Source organism: Sus scrofa, chromosome 5, assembly GCF_054392235.1.
Source record: "Sus scrofa isolate SSC_HxYL_T2T_F1_AM1 chromosome 5, Sscrofa_HxYL_maternal_Yorkshire_Landrace_v2.0, whole genome shotgun sequence".
In the NCBI taxonomy this organism is placed as follows: Eukaryota; Metazoa; Chordata; class Mammalia; order Artiodactyla; family Suidae; genus Sus; species Sus scrofa.
In genome coordinates, this window is record NC_139387.1 from 91,936,927 (window position 1) to 91,961,555 (window position 24,629).

The 24,629-nt window shown below is 37.8% G+C and overlaps 1 protein-coding gene across 50 annotated transcripts in view; it reads left to right on the plus strand.

Annotated features, from left to right (window-relative positions):
• ANKS1B (ankyrin repeat and sterile alpha motif domain containing 1B) overlaps positions 1 to 24,629 on the plus strand; it is a 1,062,966-nt gene that overhangs the window by 585,842 nt on the left and 452,495 nt on the right. For 34 of the 50 annotated variants that reach the window (XR_014804254.1, XR_014804264.1, XR_014804256.1 and 31 more), the window contains one exon: positions 88 to 160. Coding sequence is in view for 26 of the 50 variants with exons in the window: in XM_084957460.1 (XP_084813586.1) it covers positions 88 to 160 (73 nt within the window). In the remaining 24 variants the exon portion in view is untranslated. The remainder of the gene's footprint in view (positions 1 to 87; positions 161 to 24,629) is intronic. The other 16 variants (XR_014804263.1, XR_014804258.1, XR_014804259.1 and 13 more) reach the window with 1 other exon arrangement.

The following is a 24,629-nucleotide window of genomic DNA, read 5'->3' on the forward strand; positions in this document are numbered from 1 at the left end:
TAAAATTTTTAAAAAGAGAAAGTAAATTAAATTGGAATGCTCAAAGCAAATGTAATAATTCATTTACATGGCTTTTGTTTCTCACAGATTGACAAAATAATGAGTTCCATAGATGTTGGAATTAACAGTGAACTTGAAGAAATTAATGGTGAGAACACAAGTAAGGAAACTGCTCCTCTATGTTGTCATGAGTAAATGTGCTCAAAACTAGCTATATAATGATAGGAGTCTATAGATAATTTCATGTTTTGTCATAATAATAGTTATCTACAAATTATTTTCTTTCATTCGTATCAAAAACTGTGACCTCTAAACAACATTAATTATAAGTATATTGATGTAGCAAATTGAGCGATTTTTCCCTATGTGCTGTTTTACTATGCCAGTTAACATGAATGAAGTTTCAGCTTTATGTAGAGCTAAGTATGAAACACTTCAAAGTGTGGCAGGACATGATGACATTACACTGCTATTTCTCATTCTGTGGCATGTCCCACTCATCCTGGCCACAATGGTTCACAGTATGGCAAGAATTATGTGTTACTCAACATCTCGTGCCCCAGAATACCCAGCAGAGTGTCTCAGAAAGAGTTCGTTCTGCAGTCATTATTTAATATGTATTACCTTTCCAAAGTGTTGTTTTCTTCCCTTAAAATATTGTTTTCGTCTCTACAATTAAAGCTCAGAGTGGAAGTCCTTTTGAAACTTAGTAGTGATGGGTGATGTTTCTGTGGAGATGATAAGATTAAAGTCTGCAAGAGAGAAGCCTAAGTATATCATAGGATCAGCAGTCGCAGGTCTTGGGGGCCCTTTGATCGTCGCCAGAGCCTTCTAAACCGTGCTCCAAGTGACCATTAAGCACAGGAAAGGTGGAGAATGGCTCTCTTCTGGTGCACTGGGCCTGGGTAGACAAGGAGAGATATTGAAATCTGGGGTTGTGAATTCTCTGATGGCCTAGTGGTTAAGGACTTGGTGTTGTCACTGCTGTGGCTCGGGTTACTGTTGTGGCTCAGGTTCGTTCCCTGGCCCAGGAACTTCCACATGCCCTGGGCATAGCCAAAAATAAAAATAAGAATAAAAAAATTTTAAAACATCTAAGGTTGCAGCCACTGAAGGGAATATTCAGGTCTAAATGAGACCTTTGTAGGAGCACCGCACTCATTTCGCCCATGCTGGGACAAGTACGAACTTACATAGTTCTATTATCGCTGGGCTTCTTGTTGATTAAGTGATAATTTTTTTTAAAGACTAAACTTTTTTTTCCCTGAAATGTGTATTTGTTTTAGGTTTTGTAAGCTGAAAAATTATGAAAAAAGTGCCAAAATTGTGTGCACTTGTTTAGCGACAAGGGTGACATTAGCTCTGTGATGGCAGGTATAACTAGCTCTCTCAGATAGAAATGCTGATAGACATAGGACTTTTCCAGTATCCAAAGAGCTAGCCTAGGAATGTATGTTGCTATGTAGGTCTTTTAGACATGCTTACAGAATAAGTTCAAGAAAGTTGTAGGGAAGTTTCCTTGTAGCACAGTGGGTGACAGATCCGGTATTGTCACTGCAGCGGCATATGTTGCAGCTGTGGCTTAGATTCGATCCCTGCCCCAGGAACTTCCATATGCCACAGATGTGCGAGAAAAGAAAAGAAAGCTGTAGGAATGCAGATTTCTGACTAATGTGAAGGTAAGCATTTATCTTCTTATCAATAGGAAGTTTCCTGTTACTGAGAATATTCATGGAGAGACCTATTCTCTTTTGGATGGACCGTGTGATCCTGAACATTAATATTCTGAAATACTTCAGATAATTCCATAGAATGGTGAAAATATTATACGCACACGGTTACAATGAAAATAAAGGTAAATGTTAAAAGTGCCACTCAGGAAAAAAATAAAGAAAAGGTGCCACTCAGGTGAAGTCACCTTGGAAGGTCATTTTAACGGTAAACAAATCCACAGATTAGGTCCCCTTACTTCTTTCTCCCTTTTCGCCTCTCAGATCACCATCCTACCCACTGCCTTCCTTTGCAAGTAGAGACTCAGTCCCCAACGCATCATTACTATTAGCAAAGACTGGTTCTGTATGCGCCTTAATTTTCACTTCTTAATTACACACTAATTATGTACTAAGTGGTTGACCATAGCATGGGGCACTCCAATTGGCCATTGGGCCACTTGCGAATTAAAGCTTTCCTGGGCTGCAGGCTTTTCCCTCTTGAGACTAGAAAGACCTAGAGAGGTGATAAACTGCCCCGTGAAAATGACATTGTACAAACAACATGCTGGGTACTCAGTGTAGTGAGGAAAGTAAAATAAAGAGTCAGACAGATGTGAATTCAAATACCAGTTCTGGTATTGCCTAGCTGCTTGATCTTAGGCAACTCACTCAGTTTTCCCATCAACAGAAATGGAGATCTTAATCTAGGATCACTGTGGAGATGCGTGCCATGGTTTGTAAGTAGAGTCTGGCACGTATAGACTTGCATTCAGTCTTAGCTCTCTCCTGCCCTACCATGAGGGAGATGTTGTTTTGGACACGGAGGGCGTGTCAAAGTAAAGACACATCAGCCCTTCTTTTAAGAACTTTATGGCATCAGCTAGTCTCATGATCTCCATGTAAAAGGTACTGTATTCCCTGGAATCGTGGCATGTCAATTAGAATGCAGATTCTAACAAGCCCGGCCGTCAGTTGGTACCAGAGAAGAGTAATTACTAAAAGAGAGCATAAAACTCCAGGGTGCCCTGGCAAAGAGGAAAGAAAAATCTAGAATGTATTGATTTAAATGTTCTAAATTATTTTCATAAAATCTAAGTATTCTCTCTTTGCTTGACAATGAGGAAGAGATGTGCAGTGAAATCAACAGGAGGTAAATTTAGAGTGAGCAAGAGGAAATACTCCTTTACCTAGTATATTTTGTCACTGTCTAGAATTTTGTTTTGGAAGGCCACTGAGCCAACCAAGCACTGTGCCTGGCTTAATCAGAGCTGCATGGTTTTATGAGCGTTTACTATGTTTGTTGCTAAAAACCTCAGAAGGTGATTGGAAAAATAAATTCATTAGCAATGGAGATACTTGATGGATCAAGGATCAGCATTAAATTTTCCACACTCTTGCCCATTTTGTTTCTTTGTTTTTGTTTGCTGTCCCCAAACCCCACTTGCATTTTCAATTTTAGGTGTTTTTGTAAACAAAATATTTATTGGTCCAGGAAGGGATTTAGAACTCTCATCTTCATTCCTAAAAATATGAACCAGCTCAAAGTTTGAGCAGTTTCTACGAGTCATGCAATTAGTTCCACTCACAGAAATCAGTTTTCTCTCTCTTTTTAAAAATTTCCTCAGCAATTATATAGTAGTTTGAAACTTAATCTGGTATCCGCAACTGTCCAGGACTAAGATAGAAATAAAAGTAAATAACATTTACTGAATTTATTTTAAGTCAGTCCCTTAAGTTCTCACTGAGACTGATATTAATGGATGATTTTCACAAACATAATGTCAGGTTTTCCACTTGAAATCAGACTTAAGTGCCAAACAATTTGGCATCTGCAGTAGGATTAAATGAAACTGAATACCTCATTTTATGTAGAAGATCCAGTTCTTTGGTTATACTGTCTCTGTGATATGATATTCTATGTCATCATGTGCTCCTATGGACAGGATTTTTCCAGAGAATAGGTTTTGAGGTTAGACAGACTTGGCCTCGAATCCCAGTGCTGTACTTCAGCTTTGTGAACCTTTTTGATCTCAATTTCCTCCCCCTGTAAATTCAGATTTTTATCAACTACCTCACAAGACTGCTCCAATGTTAAATCATACAATTATACTACTATAGCCTAAAACATAGCAGGTGATCATGACCTATCTCTCTAATTAGATTGTATACCACACAGGAAGATGCTTGGGAAATCTCGCTTTTATTTTTGATTTTTGAAAATTGTGGTTAAGATATAACTGTTTGTATTCCAAGCTGCTTTCATGTGGAGTCTCTCTTGAAGTTTTATTTCTTAACCGTTGTCTTTGTATCACAAGGAAGCACTTTCAAGTTCGGAAATTTACCATGTGCATTGGAACGACTTCAAACTGTCACACATTCCAAGAGTCTGGTTGATGATCTTGAGGAGATTGAGGGGTCACTGAAGTAAAGGCAGTAATTGACTCCTTGGGACCTGCTTATCGTTACTCAAGAGCAAATTTACAGAGTAACAGGTGCCCAGACTTGACAATGCAGGGCTGGCAGATAATCTTATAAATACCCTCTTATGTCTAAACTGGCTTTAATAAGCTCTGCTACACAAAACAGACCTTAGGTATTTGGACCGTGTTAGATTGACCTCAGGTCCTTGAATATAACAAATCATGTTTAGTTAAAAGGTAATTTTTAAGGCTGGGATTTGTTGTGTTCTTGTTGCTATACTTACGGCTAAATTGTATTCAAAGAGAAATATTCTTATCTTTTAGAAATCTACTTTTGCCAATATATGAATTCCATCTAAATCATAATGATAAATGAAACTGCTCTAGAAGTTATTTGATATATTGTTCGTCTGATTAGGTTACTCCAGGTCTAAAGCCCTGAAGACAGCAGGTCTTCTACAACTAGTTTCCCTTCCTTCTGAAAGCGATAGTTAACATTAATCCACAACCCTTCTGCTAAGCTTTTGCTCCTCTTCCTCAGAGAGGCTGAGGTCCACGTTACAGCATGGAGTTCCTTATAGCCTTAGAGACCCTCCATGGAGAGTTTCTAGGAATTTAGGAACTCACTAAGGCAGAGTGATTGTCTCTCTCCTCCTGGTTTAAGCTCCACGTTCTCTCTCGCCCAAGGAACAGAGAGAGCTCACATGGCCCTTTCCCCCAAGAGGGTATCTTTCTGAGTGGCTAGGGCAGGCATCTGCACAGCCCCAGAAACTGCTGCTCCCTGATGTTTTGGTGGCTTCCAAGCCCCTGATATCTGCAATACTTTACCACCAATGCAGCCAATAGCTGTTCTCCTGCTGAGGTTAATGATGGGAGCATAATTCCTCAAACTCTAGGAGAACGCTTTTTTAAAAATGTATTTACGGTTTCCTAAAGTTGCCCTGTTAAAGAAACGACAAAGACGAAAGAAGCTCAATTGTATTTCATTCTTACTGTGTGCCAGATGCTCTGCAGCTTGTCCTGTGAATATTTTCGCATTCGATTTTCCAAATAACTCAGTGAAGTATTATTATAGTCATTTTGTAGATGAGGAAAGACTCAGAAAGAGTAAGTAATTTGTTAAAATCAACTGCTTCAAACATAGGTGTGTATCTTCCTGAAGTTCATACTCCTTTTAATATAGAAGAGCAGAAGCCAGCCCTTTGCTTCTTTCTCTTTAGCTTAATTCATACTCACATGCGCTATTAGGAGCCAGCTGAGGAGTTTCAGTGTAAAACCAACCATTTCCTCTCGGCAAAGCCTAGCCCTTGGTGTGGAAGGCTTCAGCTCAAACCCCAAAACCCTCTCAAAGCCTAAGCCCCATGGTCATATATTTAAATGAATCACAACTGAATATCTCCTGCCTCCCCAAAGTAAATGCATATGCTAATAATGTCTTGGGCTTCACTTATTTTCAGAGAATTTTCCTTGCTTCCAGTAATATACTTTTTTCCATGAGCGGTTAAATTGCGCATAAAAGCCTCTCTGTGAAATACTTTGCAACAAGCATAATTTATTTTTGATTTTTATTTCTTTTTACAGCACTATTTTTAATAGAACTAACTGGGGAAGGTGGGTAGTGGAATACATTAGCACACAAGTACACTGTTTTGTCTAAATCGAGAGAGGACTTATTTTTATTATTTTTTTATATAACACTTCACTGAGGAACTTAGGGTTTGGGTTTTTTTTTTTTTTTTTTTTTTTTTTTTCCAAATAGATTAAATCTAAGAAATCCCTTAATAGAATAGCCATGTAACAATGTGAATTACAGTGATCATTGGGCTAGCATGAGTTAACTAATCTTTATCAAGAGATAGTGTTTCATTGACCAAGCAATTTTGTTCTTAGCACAGTACACCCTAAAATTTATTTATTTAACATCACATTCCAAATAGTCATTTAAAACTAAAATAACCTACATGGTATAGATTTTGATCATTAGAATGTGGTTGAAATTCTCTGGTTTTGAAATTACAAGTAGTAGATATGAAATTCAGTTTCTCTTAAGTATAAAACAGTTGGGGCCTAATATTTGCCTATGATGTATCCGTAGTTAGAACTGGTACAACTGTTTTTAATTCAACAAAATAACCTTTAGAAAAGGCCTAGAGAAGTGATCAAGTGTATCCTTCTACTTGTACTGAAATACTTTCTGTGTCATCTTTCACATGTGATCGATCACTCAGCATCTGCTCCCCTGTTTCCAGTGATGATCACTACTTCCGGAGACAATGTATTCCATTACTAGGAAGCTCAAATTGTTAAAAACTATTTTTATTTGAGTCCCTTGCATCCTTTTTCACATAAAAATTTTTCCAATGAAACAAAGGATGGATATTACTAATATAAGTATTTTGGGGATATGGCTATTTTATTTATTTATTTTGGTTTTTAAGGCTGCACCCGAGGCATATGGAATTTCCCAGGCTAGGGGTCATATTGGAGATGCAGCTGCTGGCCTACACCACTGCTCTCAGCAACACTGGATCCTTAACCCACTGAGTGGGCCCAGGGATCAAACCCACATCCTCATGGGTACTAGTTGGGTTCGTTTCCACTGACCCACAACAGGAACTCCTAATATTTTTTTGATAGACCATCCCCCTTGTTCATTCAAGACTAAGCTGCAGAGTCTTTTTTGCATATACTTTAAAAATACTAGTTAAATGACTTTTATGTAAATGTCAGTGCGTTTTACAAAGTCCACCAGTAACAACCTCTTACTGATAAGAGAGTAGAAGGTAAAAATAATTAGGAATACTTTGAAATATAAATAATAGACCTTCATAAGTTATAGATCATCATAATGATTACTTTCAGATAAAAATTTGTTTTCCTAAAATATAATGAATAATAAAGTGATAAGCATGGGTCACTTACCTATGAGAAAAACTTAATAGCTTCTACTGGTTGTTTCTATGATACACTCTTCTGGTAACAAAGGGCTTCTTATCTACTAGTATTTTTATACTTAAGTGCAATCTTCTAGAGAGTTATATAAATTCAAGGACAATGATATCTACCAGTATCACTTGTAAGAATATGTCCTAAACAAAGAACAGGACAAGAACAAAATGTGTGTGCATAAAGATGTTCATTTTAGCATTATTTATGATCATTTAAGAAACAGAATTGAGCCAAATAACCACTGATAGAAAATTTATAAAATAGGAGTTCCCACTGTGGCTCAGCAGTTAACAAACCCGACTAGCATCCATGAGGACACGGGTTCAATCCCTGGCCTCGCTCAGTGGGTTAAGGATCTGGCGTTGCTGTGAGCTGTGGTGTAGGTTGTAGATGTGGCTGATGTTGCTGTGGCTGTGGCATAGGCTGGCAGCTGTAGCTCTGAGTCAGTTCCTAGCCTGGGAACCTCCATATGCTGCAGGTGCAGACTTAAGAGGACAGAAAAAAAAAAGAAAAAGAAAAAGAAAATTTATAAAATAAGTTACTGTAATTCCTTATGATGAAATGTTAAATATATAATTAAAAATGACATTGTACCTATATTTACTACCATGGAAATATAGCTGCAATATATTATAAGCAAAAAAAGTAGATAACCAAGTAAATTATAATCCCATTTTTTAATACACATGCATAAAAAAGATCTGGAAGGACATATGCAAAAAAGTTAACTGTGGATATCTCTGGGTAAGATTATTAGTGATTTTTATTTTCTGCCCTCCTAAATTTTCTGAAATTTTTATAGTGAGTGTCTATTTTATTTTCATTGTCTACATCATTCAACAGAAAAAGTATATGCCAGTTTAGTAAATAAATAAAATGGTAAACTGCAATTTATGCACAGACACAAGTATGCAAACATATATAAGACATGAATTTGTGAACATATAAAACAATATTTTTATATGTGAAACATACAAATGTTATAGCTATCTGTAGTGATAATTAAATTTTGCCAAGTGAATACTACTAACGAATACATGATTAAGCTTTTTATCAGTTTTGGAGTTCCCGTCATGGCTCAGTGGTTAACTAATCCGACTAGGAACCATGAGGTTGAGGGTTTGATCCCTGGCCTCACTCAGTGGGTTAAGGATCCCGCATTGCCGTGAGCTGTGGTGTAGGTTGCAGACGTGGCTTGGATCTGACGTTGCTGTGGCTCTGGCGTAGGTCAGCAGCTACAGCTCCGATTAGAGCCCTAGCCTGGGAACCTCTATATGCCACAGGTGCAGCCTTAGAAAAGACAACAACAAAAAAAGGAGAAGTTTTTTTTTTTATCAGTTTTGAGTTAAAATAGGAATGTTTCAGTAGTTTCAGAAAAGGGATTTATTTGACTTATTTTTATTTCTGTTACTGCAAAAACTATTTTTAAATAACTACAGGACTTTTTAAAATATCCATAACCCAACCCCTGATCAAAATGATTTTTTTTTCTTTTTAGGGCCACACTTGCAGCATATGGAAGTTCCCAGGCTAGGGGTCGAATCAGAGCTGCAGCTGCTGGCCTGTACCACAGCCACAGCCACAGTCACAGCAATGCCAAATCTGAGCTGCATCAGCAACCTACACGCAGCTCATGACAGCATAGGATCCTTAACCCACTGAGTCAGGCTAGGGATCAAACCTGCATCCTCAAGGACACTAGTCAGGTTAGTTACCACTAAGCCAAAACAGACACTCCCAAAATGATTTTTTTCTTTTGTCTGTGTCCTGGTCTGTGTACATATTCTAGTAACCTTCTAGCCTTTGTCTATATGCACAGCTAATTTTTACATATTCATAATATAGGTAGGATTTTGCAATCTTCATTTTCGCATACCATTTCATAAAATTCCCTTTTCTTACTTTTTATTCTTACCCCCTTGCTTTATCCCTCATGTGAGTATCCAGTATTAGTGAGGTATATATACTCCCACTTTTCTTCAGTTTCATGTAATCACAAACAGAAAGAAGATACATAGAAAGGTCAATAGATATTACCTGTGGTTTAAAAACATGAAATTATGCTATATATATTTCTCTGCAACTTATTCTTCTTGTTAAACAATAATTATAGCCTCACTTTACTTTTATAATCAGTAAAGTAAATATGAGGGAGTTCCCGTCGTGGCGCAGCAGAAATGAATCTGACTAGGAACCATGAGGTTACAGGTTCGATCCCTGGCCTCGGTCAGTGGTTTAAGGTGTTGCTGTGAGCTGTGGTGTAGGTCTCAGACGCGGCTCGGATCTGGTGTTGCTGTGGCTCTGGCGTAGGCCGGCAGCAACAGCTCCGATTAAACCCGTAGCCTGGGAACCTCCATGTGCCACAGGTGTGGCCCTAAAAGGGCAGAAGACAAAAAAATTAAAAATAAGAATACTAAAAATAAAAATGAATAATCTATGGAACCAAAATACTCTGGTGAAGTTCACCCTTGGAGAGTAAAAGAGCTCTGATCCGATTACAACTCCTACCTTTGCTCTACTTTGCTGTGTGACTTGGAAAATAATATCTCACAGTGAACCTCAGTTTCCTAATTTGAACATTAAAAGGTAGGACTTGATCCATTCCAGCTCTGTAATTCTATGACTCATACTTTGATCTTTCATTTTGTGGGTTATGCTTTGGCAGAGTGTCCTTTAAAGCTTTCCACTTCTTAATTTCTTAAGGACGAATGACCAATAAATCTCAAATATGAGTATTTCAACGAGGTTCTTCTAGGAATGTTGCCAGATCCTCATTCTACAATGCTTATAAGATAGATTACCATCATAAATGCCTATTTTAATTGATAGAGGCCTATGAGATAGGTAAGTTCTTTGGTTTTATGTGCAAAAGTGACTGTCTCCTAAGCATCTCAGCTCCTTTCATAAACCTCATCTCGTGCTGACTTGTAGGAGATTTAAATGACTAGCTGAAATCATGTGCATTTTAGTGATGTGAGTGGGATTAAATGCAGAATTTCCGATATTGTACTTTGCCTGCTTCTTGAGTCCACTAAGCTTCTTATAAAAATTTTACGGCAAAAAAGGAGTTAGCATTTCAATAGTGTATACTTTTCATTAGGTTGCAGGTGCCAGCCAGTGCTCATTTCTTAGCCACTGACTTGACTTGACCAAACAGTGGCCATCCTCCCCCTCCCCCCCGACACACACACAGAGGTGCTCGAACTTTGGCTTGCCCCCACATCGAAGCAAGCACTAAAATACAGACCATTTTCTATAAGAGTTGATTCGGAATCAGCTGCCCACAGAAACTTTTCCTCTTATACCTTCTGCTCATGCTGTCTGCTCAGCCCCACCAGCTTGCTCTATGTCCCCTCAAAGTTTCTGCTCGTCCCGTTTATCACTCCCTATGAAAGAAAACCCCTTTTTCTGTTTGACTTTGAGATGCCTGAAATCCTAAGGGATTCTAAGTCTTTTTAAGTCTCTCCTTGCCTAGGCTTGGATTTGTTTTTATTTGACAATATGGAAAATTTCTTAGGCCTTTTTTGATTCACCTTTTAACTTCTTAGCCAATTTTCTCTTCCTCTTTTAATTTGACCATAAAGTGTTTCCTCAGTATTGTTCCTTAGCATATAGACTACATACTAAGAGATTTTCCCTGTGTAGCCATTTTTTTGAAAAATGTGCGCATACTTAAATGTATGTATGCATATGTGACGTGTGGACTGTATTCCTACAATAATTAGAATTATACATGTGATATAATTACATATGATTTCTATATCAATCTCTCATACTGTATCGACCACGAATTTCCTTAGAAAATCCCACCATTATCTCTTCATATCACACCAAATGTCCATAACCGTAAAAACATAAGTGAAATACTAAGGCTTATATTTTTTAACATTTAGTGCAACATACAATAATAAGTACTTTAACACCTACTGTTGCCGACATGACATGCTTATAGTGACACTGAACCTTTATTATAAGAATAGAAGATGTCTTTTTTTAAGGGCTGAATAATACTCATTTTATGTATATACCGCATTTTCTGTATCCATTGATCCATCACTGGGCATTTAGGTTATTTCCATATACTGGCTGTTGTGACAGTGCTACAGTGAACATGGGAGTATGGATACCTCTTTGAGATTCTGCTTTCAATTCTTTTGGATAAATACCCAGAGGTGGGGTGATTGGATCATATGGTAGTTCTACTTTTAATTCTTTGAGAAACTCCTGTACTATTTTTCATAGAAGCTGTACCATTTTACATCCCTACCAAAGTGTACAATTGTTCCAATTTTTTCACATCCTCACCAACAGTTGCTATCTTTTTTTTTTTTTTTTTGGCTAATAGCCAGTCTAACAGTTAAGAGGTGATATTTCATTGTAGTTTTGATTTGCATTTCCCCGATTGGTGATATTGAGCATCTTTTCGTATGCCTTTTGGCCTGGAGGGCATTGAGCTAGGTGAAATAAGCCAGTCACAGAAGGACAAATAACTGCATGATTCCACTTATATGCTGTCCTAGTCCATTCAGGATGCTCTAACAGAAGTGAGTGGCTTATTAGCAACAGCAGTTTGTTTCCCACAGTTCTGGAGGCAGGAATTCCAAGATCAAGGTGCTGCAGATTGAGTATCTGGTGAGAGCTTTCATCTCAGTTCATGCAGCCACCTTTGGCTGTACCCTCACGTGGTAGAAGGAGCAAGCGAGCTCTTTAAATTTCTTTTATAAGGGCACTAATCCCATTCATGAGGATTAGGTCTGCCCTCACAACCTAATCATTTCCTAAAGGTTTCACCTCCAAATACCATCACGCTGGGGATTAGATTTCGATATATGAATTCTGGAGGGCATAAATATTCAGTCTGTAACATACGAGGTATCTAAAATAGCCAAATTCATAGAAACAGAGGATGGAATGGTGGTTGCCGGCTGTGGGGAGGGAGATATGGGCAGTTGCTTTTAAATGGGTATAAAATTTAAGTTATCCAAGTTGCGCGAATACTAGAGATCTGTTTTACAACATTGTACGTATAGTTAACAATACCGTTATCATGCACTTAAAAACTTAAGAGGGGGTAGCTTCCCTGTTAAGTGTGTTTACCATAATAAAACATGGAAACAAAGAATGAAGGAAAGGCAGTTCCCGTCGTGGCTCAGCGGATAGCAAACCTGGCTAGCATCCATGAGAACACAGTTTTGATCCCTGGCCTTGCTCAGTGGGTTAAGGATCCGGCGTTGCTGGGAGCTGTGGTGTAGGTCACAGATGTGGCTCGGATCCCTCGTTGCTGTGGCAGTGGTGTAGGCCAGCAGCTTCAGCTTCGATTGGATTGGATCCCTAACCTGGGAACCTCCATATGCCATGGATGTGGCCCTGAAAAGACAAAAGACAAAAAAAAAATAAATAAATAAAAATAAAAGAAAGAAAACAGGACTCTACTACTGGGTGCATTCATTTCACTTCAAAAACTTCCGTGTGAGCTTCTCAAGCATTTAAACAAACCATTTGCACCTGATATATACTTTTGTTATTTTTTCATTGGAATAAGTGATCATACTCTTTGTACTGTTACTTAGAGTAGGATTCTGTGTTTTTATACTCTGCCTATCTTCAAAAGAGACTAGAGAAGGCTTATACAAAAGATATAATTCCAGTAAAAGAAATCATAATTAAAACAATAGTAGAAGATATGAAGCAGGTACTTTAAAAGAGAAAAAAATTTTAGGGAAAAATAAGAAAAAATGTTTCAGAAAACCTAAACTAAGGAAAACGATTCCAACTAAGCACACACCTTGCCTCTGAGTTTCCTGGCAACCAAGACAAAAGTGGACAACGAAACTCTTGATAAAGCATATTTTCAAGGCATGTAGAGAAAGGAATTCTTTGCCAGCTTGAACCTCGAGAAGGAATTTCCCCTGTGCATCATTTTATAAAAGATAACTAGATGAGGAACAATGCTTTCATTAGAATGCAAGAGAAAGGGGCAGTGTTCCACCTGTAACCATACATGGCCAGGTATACAGTGATAAGGTAGTAAGAACCTCTGCAAAGACTGTTCTGTTGGGGACTTCTAGAATTCTCCATGATGTCAACAAGCTCATGTTCTAGAATACCAGTGTTGTTTTTCTTCACTCTCATAAAAGGCCCTCTTTATTTAGCCTATCCTATGTATTGATGACTTGAGTATCAGAATTTCAGAGGTATTTAGTAAGATTACGAGCACTATCTAAAATATTATATGACAGTGAGGTTGGTGAGCTACTCATCATATATGAAAGTGTATGAAATACAGCCTCAGAAAATATGAGTTGGGAGTTGCCATTGTGGCACAGCAGAAACAAATACAAGATGTGGGTTCGATCCCCGGCCTTGGTCAGTGGGTGGGAGATTCATTGTTGCCGTGAGCTGTGATGTAGGTTGCAGATGTGGCTCAGATCTGGCATCGCTGTGGCTGTGGCGCAGGCCAGCAGCTGCAGTTCGGATTTGACCCCTAGCCTGGGAACTCCCATATGCCATGGGTGCAACCCTACAAAGCTCCCCCCCCCCAAAAAAAAGAAAAAAGAAAATGTAAGAGCCTCAGTTCCAACCCTTATTGATTGTGTGACCTTAGACAAGTTATTTCAACATTCTGATGCTTCATTTTGTTATTCTTTAAACTGAGAATAATAATAAATTTCTTATTATAATTAAATGACATAATTTATAAGAAGGCACTTGTAAACTATAAAAGTCTGTTAGTTATTATGATGTTACCTTTTTGGAAAGCTCTTTAACTTTTAAATTAAAGGTCACTGTGTCCATTCTTCTCTTCAGGTAATTGAATGCAGTTTATAAGCACTCAATAAAATAGGTGCTTTATAGCCACGCACGGACCATCACCTTCTACAAGATTTCTGAAAATAAATAAATAGGATTTTTTTGTTGCAGAAGTATCCAATTAAATAGACTTTCTGGTTCATTTTTATATATTAAAAAAAAATTTGTTTCCTCTGTTCACAAGGCCATTTCCCTCACTAATAGAAACAGGAAAAAAATTTCAGGGCACTGAACTAAGATCAAGTGTGTATGCTCATGCTGGTTACCAGCATAATTATTGACGGTTTGATTGTTGTTCCAACTACAGTCAAACTCTCCTCAACAAATTTGACAATGCAGGCAGTCAATTATTTTTTAGATGATCAACTAACAACTGACTATGGTATGGAGCTGAGAGAGCCAGAAGGCAGACAGGCTGGATATGCTGCTGGGCTCATCTAGAGCCCAGGGGAACTGACAACCCAGGCATAAGTACTAGCTGCAGAAAAAAGGGAAAGGGGTTTCTCTTTGAGAGACTGTCCCTTATTTATTGATATTTAACCCATTTTGAGTCACCAATTGCTTTGAGAATCTGATAGAAACTATGAGGCCTCTTGCAGGAAAAATGCAAATGTATATATCACACATATGTACATGTACGTGTGTGTATAGGTGGTTATTTACAAATACACATCCGTCTTGAGGGAGGAAAAATGCTGGTAGGCAAAGGAAAGGTAAGCATTAATGAAAATTTACCAGTTAATACAGGTTTTCCAAACTCCTGAGAGTACTCCAGACTTTGAATTTCCAGAGTTGAAAGTTTTCATACCCATGATTAGTGCTAAAAATATTACCAAAGTCTCTCAGAGAAAGACATAGAGCCTCTGTTCCATTTGGGAAGATCTGAGCATGAGTTTGTATCTGAAATAAACATCAGCCGTAGTCTAGATTTGGAAAGGATTAAATGGAACATTTCAAATTATAGGATGTCAAGTAAGAGAATTTTAGTGTGCTTAGGCTTGGGATCTCTGATACGAATTTAAGTTAAGATATATTTTATCTGCTCATGTATTTCTGAATCAGATGTAGTTTTGTGCATATTTTTGGTTTGGTGATACAGAGGACATGGGGGATATGCCCAGCTTATCAAAATTCCTGTGTCCTAACAATGGTTTCCATAAACCTGTGTTAACCTTACATCCTGAATTTCTTTACTGGTCACCTATATTCTCAGTTTTAAGATTTCAGACTAAAGAAAACTTTAAAAATTCATCATTTTTTACTTTTTTTTCATGCTGAAAATTTTTCTTCATGAAGATTTTAATTTGAAATGTATGGAGTTCCCTGGGGGCTCAGTGAGTTAAGAATCCAGCGTTATCGCTAAGTGACTCAGGTTCAATCCCTGGCCCCAGAACTCCTGCATGCAGTGTAGGAAATATATATGTATATATATTCTTTTCTCCACTTTATCCCTTCCTTTTAAGCTATTTTACAAACAGTAGCCTATTCTACACAGGCTCTTTTAACCCATTAATAATAGAGATCATTCCATAACAGAACAAAGAGTACTTCCTGGTATTTAATTATATGAATATAGGACACTTGATTTAACTATCTCACTATTGATAAAGATTGTTTCTGTATGTTGTTTTTTATAAACAGTGCTGTGGTAAATGGCCTTATTTCTTTACACTGCAGACATTTATCTATTGGATACTTTACCAAAAGTTAAATTGCTTGTTCAAGGCACACATGTACTTGTGCTTTTCATAAGTATTACCAAATTGCCCTTCTTATGGGTTATATAATGATTTACTCCATCACCAGCAATAAAAGGAAGTATTATGTCCTAACCCATATAGAGTGTTATCATATTTCTGGACCCTTATCTACTCTGCAGGTGAAAATAGCATCTATGTGCCATTTCTTATATTATGAGTGAAGTTGAGTTTCTTTTCATATGCTTATCTTTATTTTTCTCTTTGAGCTATCTGTTCCTACCCTTTTCCCATTTTGAGGGGTGTTGTTCTCTATCTGTTGATTTGAAGAAATTCTTTATTATTAGGCAAACAGCTTTGTGTGTGTGATATATGGTGCAAATACCTTTCCTCAGTTTTTTGTTTATCTTGTAACCTAATTTGCCATGCAAAAATTTTGAATTTTTGTGTAGCTGATTTAATCAAGCTTTTAAAAAACTACTGGTTTCAAAGTTTTGTGTTGTCTTAGGAACGCCTCCCTCACTCCTAGAATATTTAAGAATCTTCACATAGTTTCTTCTGGTACCTTTACCACTTTGGTGTTTGATCTGTATGTAATTTTCTCTTATATAAGGAATGAAGTATGGATCAAGCTTTCATAGATAACTGTTCAATTCCGCCCACATCACTTAAGGAATTAATAGTCCATGTGGTCCTCACTTATTTGAGATGCACATTTATTATACAGTTGCGATCCAATGATATTTTGGTTTTTATTCACTTTCTATTGTGTTGCCCTTATGTATCTGTATCTTTTCACATGTTTGCTCCACCCTGTTTAGGTCATTTATACTTTATAATATCCATTTTTCAGATTTCACATTTCCCTACACAGCAAGTTCTTCCTGGCACTTAAATATATCTAAAATGCTTGAACACCACCTTTACAACTCCATTTCTTCAAGGCTTAGAGATGCTTTATTTATCCTTAGAGGGCATGTGAATGACCCTAGTTCTGCAGACTCGGACATGAGCCAGAGTTTTCTAGCTGACAGCTGTGCTTACAGACTGACTTCTTGGAGAGAGGCTATCTAGGTGGGTAGAAGATCTCAGCACACTCCTAGGGCCCTTAGAGACTGAGACGACTTGTCCTCACCTGGAGCTTTATGGAAACTAGTCATCCTCTAAAGAGTTGAGTGGACTGTCATTGCGAGAAGAATATTTTTGTGTTCTTTCTCACAAAAGTCTGTAACTTGAGCTTCTGTCCAGTCTTCTCAAGGCCCAACCAGCCCCTAAGATATTACTGCTTCTCTAAAATGACTATAATTGATCTTCTGCTTGAATCTGAGCCACATGCATCACTCCCTTCACTTCTTTTCTCTCCCTTACTCTAAGGCAAACTGGTTTTTTGGGTTGTTGGCTGGCAGCTGGAGGAAGTAGAACAAGGGTCCTCATTTTTTTTCATTTCTACTTTTATATCACCATTGCTTATGATTAGAAACACTTGTTTCACAGCTGGATTCTACCTACTGATTGCCATGTAAAAGAAAAATTGCCCTGGATGGAGTTAAACAGGAGTCCTAATTCAAGGCTATTATGATGGAGGAGAAACAGTGAATTCAACTCCCTGAAACAAAGATGGGAATTTTTTTAGGAGCCAGGGTGAGCTAGTGGAAAAGTACTGAAAGACAGTTATGGGGGAAGGTTTGTCCATGTAATTGAGCTATCTATGTTTTGCTAATTGATACTTATTGAAACAAGGCCCCTATACTCCCATGGAGCCTGGGAGATAAAAGAATATTTACATTTCAAAGGAGCAGAGAAAGAATGTACAATTTTGAGTTTTCTAAAGCAATCACTCTAAGAAAAGGGAGATCAGGGGCTTATAGTGAGGAAGAAACCTGTCTAAAATTTAGTCAAGCTGAGGGTAGCATTAACCCACAGTGAATCTATTCAGTGGTAACTCATTCTATGATCCACTCAGTAATTCATTCTGCCTGTTACTATCAGATCTCTCACAGGGATTCTTTTCCTTGAGAGAACCATCTAGTTATTAAGGAAATTTCCACATGATGTTCTGTATGTGTCAACTAAGTTGAGTTTGAGGAATCGTACTACTAAGTACAGTGGATTCATGTGATTTCATGTTTATAAGTGTTTATTTACATGGGCCAGAAAATGTCCAGAAGGCGCAATTACTCAAGGGCCTTTCACATGCTATGGTATTTTGCACAAGGTTTTACAGGACTCTTAACAACTCTCATTATAGGAGAAATAATTAACTTTTTAGGAGACATTTAATATGAACCAGGCACAGTTCTAAGCACCTTGCTTGTGTTAAGTCATATAATCCTCACAAATACTCTGTGAGGTAGTCATTATTTTCATTTTACAGACTACAGAACAGAGGAACATAGAGATTAAGTAATTTGCCCAGGTCATTTAAACAAAGGCCATGAATATTCAAAGCCAGTCTGATTCCAGAACCCAAGGTCATAACATCTCTGTTAAAAAGTCTTGCTATCTAATCTTTCAAGAGTTTTACCAGGAGGCTGGGGGTGGTATTTTCTTTTAGGAATTGTTCAGGAGGTGATGTAACTGCAGAATGCTGGAGCTTGCTGGGCTCCTTACTTCTGAACCTGTGGGCACTGGGTCAGAACCAGCAACTGCAGAAGCTCTAGGGCCTGAATACCACTGTAACAGCCACTTAGCAGAGAATCTCATAATAGTCTGTTCTATGAATTAGTAATCAGATATTTTTCATAAAACACTGTGAAAGAATTCCATAAAGACACCTAGGGAAATTAAGTCATTTTACTGGATCATAATTTAGATGATTTAAGGGGAAATACTTGTCAAGGTCAGGGAACTAGAAAAATCCTGGGGGAGGAAAGGTGAGAAAAATTATTTTTTTAAAAAATCCAAAGTAAAATTCAGAAGGAGAGCATCCTTTTATCCTGGAGAGCTTTGAAATGTTAAGCTTAGCATCCTAGTATTAATACAAATTTTACGGCAGAATGCTCTAATCCCTTCACCTCTCTGGCATCTGTGTACCTGTTCCGGGACATGATCCTTAAAGATTCCCTTTTTTGTCAACTGAGCCCTCATCTTTGGGCCCGTGACTTATCACTGAGCTTGGGCAGTAGTTTAGGGAAAAGGAAAATCTGGATTGGGATTTATTTTATTTTATTTATTTATTTTTAATTATTTTTTATTTATTTGTTTATTTATTTTTGTCTTCTTGCCATTTCTTGGGCCGTTCCCGCGGCATATGGGAGGTTCCCAGGCTGGGGGTCTAATCGGAGCTGTAGCTGCCAGCCTATGCCAGAGCCACAGCAACGCGGGATCTGAGCCGCGTCTGCAACCTACACCACAGCTCAGGGCAACGCCAGATCCTTAACCCACTGAACAAGGGCTGGGACCGAACCCGCAACCTCATGGGTCCTAGTCGGATTCATTAACCACTGCACCACGACGGGAACTCCCTGGATTGGGATTTAATTAAAGATCCATTATTTATTAGATGAGGCATCTTGGGCAAGACACTAATGCATTATGGGTGTCAGTTTTCTTCTCTGTATAATGAAGAAAACTTTTTTTAGAGCTGTTATAAGGATTGGAGATAATGTCTAAAAAAGTGCTACTTACGCAGTAGTCACTCAACATTATGAATATTGATGTGTCTTGGCAAACTTTTTCCAGTCATCTTCAGCTGAAGCGCTCAGAGCAAAGCAGGAAGAGATTGGAAGCAGGGAGCAGGCTGATTTTCTGGGGCTACAGAAATTGTCTGTGGGCCTTACGGTGGTAGACGATGAACTAAAAGGATCACACAGTCAAGGAAAGGAAAAGGCAACCTAACGCTATAGACAATATTGAGTCCACCTTAATGAAACTGAAGATCTTAAGAGTAGACTGGAAACATAACAGAGAATTCAGGTCATTGAAATAAACATGAGCCAGATTTGGGGAAACAATTTATATAAGTATTAGAGCCCAGCTTTAGGATCACCAGGGAGAAGGACTATAACTACAAGGCAACCGGATTTCAAGAAAATTTAGCAAGTTCTCATGACAGGAGCTCAAAGAAGCCCTTTTATAAGACTGGCCCCCTGGTACAGTAAATCATATTGTTTAAGGAAAGGAGAGGATAAGGGGAAAGGACCATGAAAGTGGAGCGGCTAACATAACTTTTTTGGCTGCTGGAACAGAAAGACCTAAAATCATAGTGGCTTAAGATAAAATTTACTTCTCTCTCACATTAAAGGCTGGGCCAGTAAGGTGATATGGCATCTCCAAAATCGTCATGGCCTATATTCTTTCTATCGTGTTGTTCTCCCAACTTTCACATAAAGCTTTCATCTTTGACTCAAAAAAATGTCTCCAGCTTTCAACCATATGATCCACATTCTAGCAGTGAGCAAGGAAAAAGGACTACATCTTTATTTTAAGGGCAGGACCCAAAGTTGCGCATCTAATTTCTCTTCGTGGGCTGTTGGCTAGAACGTAATCACCTGGCTGCACCAAGCTGCCCAAAACGCTGCAGGTAGGATGTAGTCTTTGGCTGAGCATTCATGATGCTGTTGGAGAGGAACCTTTTCCCCTTCCCCACTCTTGGTTCTTTGGCTGGTCCAATAATTAAATAGACATGACAGATTAACGAGGAAAATAAAACAAAACTTTAACATGTATGCATGAGTGTTAGTCAGGAAAACTAACCCCCTGAAATGATCCTCACCTTAAATACATCTTCAGCTAAAGACAGAAGATGTTAGGGGTAGCGAAAAAGTTTTAGGAGGTTACCAGGAATAGCACAGTAAACAAAGGTAAGATTGTTACACAGTTTACGTCTTTGTTGTCTCCATTGATAAGAGTTTTCTAGAGATTGAGTTATTCCCCTATTCCTGGTACATTGAAGGAGAGACTTTTAAAAATGGAGATTCTGCATGTACATACAAATCTCTTTCAAAAGAGTAACTTCTACTCATTTTTTCAAAACTTTCTTATATCTGCAGTTTCTTCAAAAATAATCAGCCTAAAATAATCCTTATGTCAGAGAGACATACTTTGGGGTGGCAAAGTCTGCTCCCCTCCAGTCCTGCTTTTTGAAACTTTGGTAGAATGTTTCATATCTCATTAAGCCAGTCTGTCTTGAGTATAGATCAGTTTAGCTAAATGGTTGTATCTCATTTTAGGAGGTGGACAATGAAGCTAGTTTCTGAAAGGTAAGCCTATATAATATAAGAAATCAGGCATTTAATAAGAGGCATTTCTGTACAAACAAAGGAAAACAAAGGTTAATGCTTGAAACAAATTCTTAACCCAGGGTCTGAGTACTGAAAGCTGCCAGCTGAGATTTCTAGATTTCAGGCTGAAAGCATCTTCGGATGGAGTAAGGACAGGCAATGGCAATCTGATTTATTTTTCTGGTTTGCATTTTGAATGTCTCTGCTGATGTCATCAGGTATATTAAAATAAACTGGCTAAGAGGCCAACACAGCAGCTATCAGGAAGAATGTCTACACATGAGCTCTTGTGCTAATTTCTTTAAAGTTTTTATCAAGCTGTCTAGCTTCAGTATACAGGGCTTTAGGAAAAAGGCATTTTAGTTCTCAATGATTCCAAATCAAAAAGATGGGAGAAAATTGGAAATGTTCGTTTGGAGAGTTAAAGCCAGATATTGGAGGAAAACAGAAGAATTCAGAATCCAGGCCAGTTCACATGTAGAAAACAAAGCCTTAAAGAAATTTAGCTGCACTATAAGTGAGATACCAGGGAGTTTTTCTGAGGTGACTTTTTTTTTTTTTTTTTAGGGCCGCACCTATGGGAGGTTCCCAGGCTAGGGGTCTAATCGGAGCTACAGCTGCCGGCCTACGCCACAGCCACAGCCATGCAGGATCCAAGCTGCATCTGCAACCTACCTCACAGCTCATGGCAATGCCAGCTCCTTAACCCACAGCGAGGCCAGAAATCAAACCCTTAACCTTATGGTTCCTAGTTGGATTTGTTTCCACTGCACCATGATGGGAACTCAGGGGCATTATTGGCTTTATAAAGTCAACTTTGCAGGTAATTTTCTTTTCTTTCTTTTTTCTTTTTTTTTCTTTTTGCCTTTTTAGGGCTGCATCTGTGGCATGTGGAGGTTCCCAGGCTAGGGGTCGAATTGGAGCTGTAGCCACTGGCCTCTGCCACAGCCACAGCAATGGGGATCCAAGCCATGTCTGCAAGCTACAACAGAGCTCATGGCAATGCCGGATCCTTAACCCACAGGACAAGGCCAGGGATTGAACCTGTGTCCTCATGGATACTAGTCAGATTCGTTTCTGCTGAGCCATGATGGGAACTCCTGCAAGTAATTTTCTTAAGTAATCAAAAGTCCTGATAAAAACAACATGGGAAATTATTTTGATAAAATAATAAATTTCTGATTTCTTGGCAGACTGCTCAAAGATAAACAAAAACATTTTATTATCTCTGATCAAGAGTAGTCCAATAGGGAGTTCCTGTTGTGCCTCAGGGAACTGGTATCCATGAGGATGTGGGTTCAATCCCTGGCCTCTCTCAGTGGATTAATGATCTGGTGTTGCCACTAAGCTTCAGTGTAGGTCACAGACATGGCTCAGATGTGGCCTTGCTGTGGCTGTGGCATAAGCCAGCAGCTGCAACCCTGATTCACCCCCTAGCCCAAGAACTTCCATATGCTGTAGGTACAGAAAAAAAAAAAAAAAAAAAAAAAAAAAAGCAGACCAATAGTCTGAGAAATTTTGTCCTTTTAGCAGATGAAAGAAAATTAAGTTTTATTTTATTTATGTAAGTACACAATTACTCTTAAGGCTTAATTTTAAAAATGCTTATTGGGAGTTCCTGTCGTGGCTCAGCAGTAACGAACCTCACTAGCATCCATGAGGATGCAGGTTCGATTCCTGGCCTTGTTCAGTGGGTTAAGGATCCAGTTTTGTCATGAGCTGTGGTGTAGGTTTGGATCCTTTGTTGCTGGGTGTAGGCTGGCAGCTATAGCTTCATTGCTGGGTGTAAGCTGGCAGCTATAGCTCTGATTTGACCCCTAGCCTGGTAACTTCCATGTGCCGCACCTGCAGCCCTAGAAAGCAGAAAAATTAAAAAATTAAAAAACCCTTATAACTACTTTAATTTTAACTAACATGACTATGCAAGAATCCCTCTTTTTATTCCTCACTCTCCCTTATACTTTTTGTGTTTATAGTTTATCTTCTTAACAGAGGGAAAACCCAGATTTTAATTTTGTTGCAGCTTACTCTTATATAAAAACTTATTTATTTAATTAAACTTATTTCAATCTCAGTCAGCTTGTCCATGTGTTAAATTCTTTCCTCAAGATTTCTTTGCATAAACTTACTATAACTTCCTTTTTAAATTTATATTTTGTCATGCTTTTCCTCCTTTTTAGCCTCCCTTTAGGACAAAATTACTTTCTTTTCTTAACAAAATACATTTCTATTTCCTATTCCTTCTTTTACTGAAAACGGATATTCTATTTTCCTTTCATACAAATAGTATTATTTTTAGCAGTTTTAATTATATACATTAGTTAGAATTCTTAACCTGTAGAAACGTTAATTTTTAGTGAAAACTGGGAAGTAAACAATTATTCACTCTTTTCTACATTAGCATTCTGTGTGTTGGCAGACATATAAATCCATAACTTTATTTTATGTAATATTTAAAAAATTGTTTTCTCATAGTACAAATTTTCAATAAAGTGTAAGATATGTTCACTAACACACCCAAATTTATCTTTTAGTTCTGCTGTAATAGGAAAGCAAAAGCAGATAAACTGTGTTCAATAATTAATGTTCAATATTTTATCTTATTTGGAAATGATCTGGATATTTGATAAATTTCCATGAGTTAATTGGACTTAGCAAAATTCTAAAGTTTCAAGTTACCAAAAGTTTTCGGAAGCTGTTTTTAAGTACGCATACCATAAAACATAAGTATTACACCTAAAACCTCTTACGCTTATTTAATTCATTGTTATCAATAATTATGACATGAAAATTTTATCATACAAAGTCATTTTGCTTGCTGACAAATTTTGTAACAGAGAACATAGATAGCAGATGGAATGAAAGTTTTATATTTTATGCTAATAACTCTAAAACATGCCTATTTTAATTAAACCAAGAAATTTAAATTAGCATTAATACTGAGTATTTTCCCAGATCATGTAAGCTTGAAGAGCATTTGGATTAGTTACCATTACATTTATGTGAACTTTAGTAATAATTAATTTATAAGCACTTAATTTTCAATCAATTAAATAGAGCTCTGTATAAATTAGTTTTGGTAGTACCATCTGAAAGTAGAAAAATATTATACATCTACAATATACATATATATACACACACAACATACAGATAGACATAATAGAGATCTCAGTTTTGGGTTTTTTTTTTTTTAATTACTCAATGAATTTATCACTGTAGTTGTATAATGATCATCACAATCCAGTTTCACAGAATTTCCATCCCACAGCCCAAGCACATCCCCCCACCCCCCAAACTGTCTCCTCTGGAGACCATAGGTTTTTCAAAGTCTGTAAGTCAGCATCTGTTCTGCAAAGAAGTTCAGTCCATCCTTTTTTCAGATTCCACATGTCAGTGAAAGCATTTGATGTTGGTGTCTCATTGTATGGCTGACTTCACTTAGCATGATAGTTTCTAGGTCCATCCATGCTGATAAGAATGCCGGTATTTCGTTCTTTTTAATGGCTGAGTAATATTCCATTGTGTATATGTACCACCTCTTCTTTATTCACTCCTCTATCAATGGACATCTAGGTTGTTTCCATATCTTGGCTATTGAAAAGAGTGCTATAATGAACATTGGAGTACATGTGTCTTTTTGAGTCATGGTTTTCTCTGGATAGATGCCTAGGAGTGGAATTGCTGGATCAAATGGTAGTTCTATGTTTAGTTTTCTGAGGAATCTCCATACTGCTTTCCACAGTGGTTGCACCAGTTTACATTCCCACCAACAGTGTAATAGGGTTCCTTTTTCTCCACACCCTCTCAGCACTTACTGTT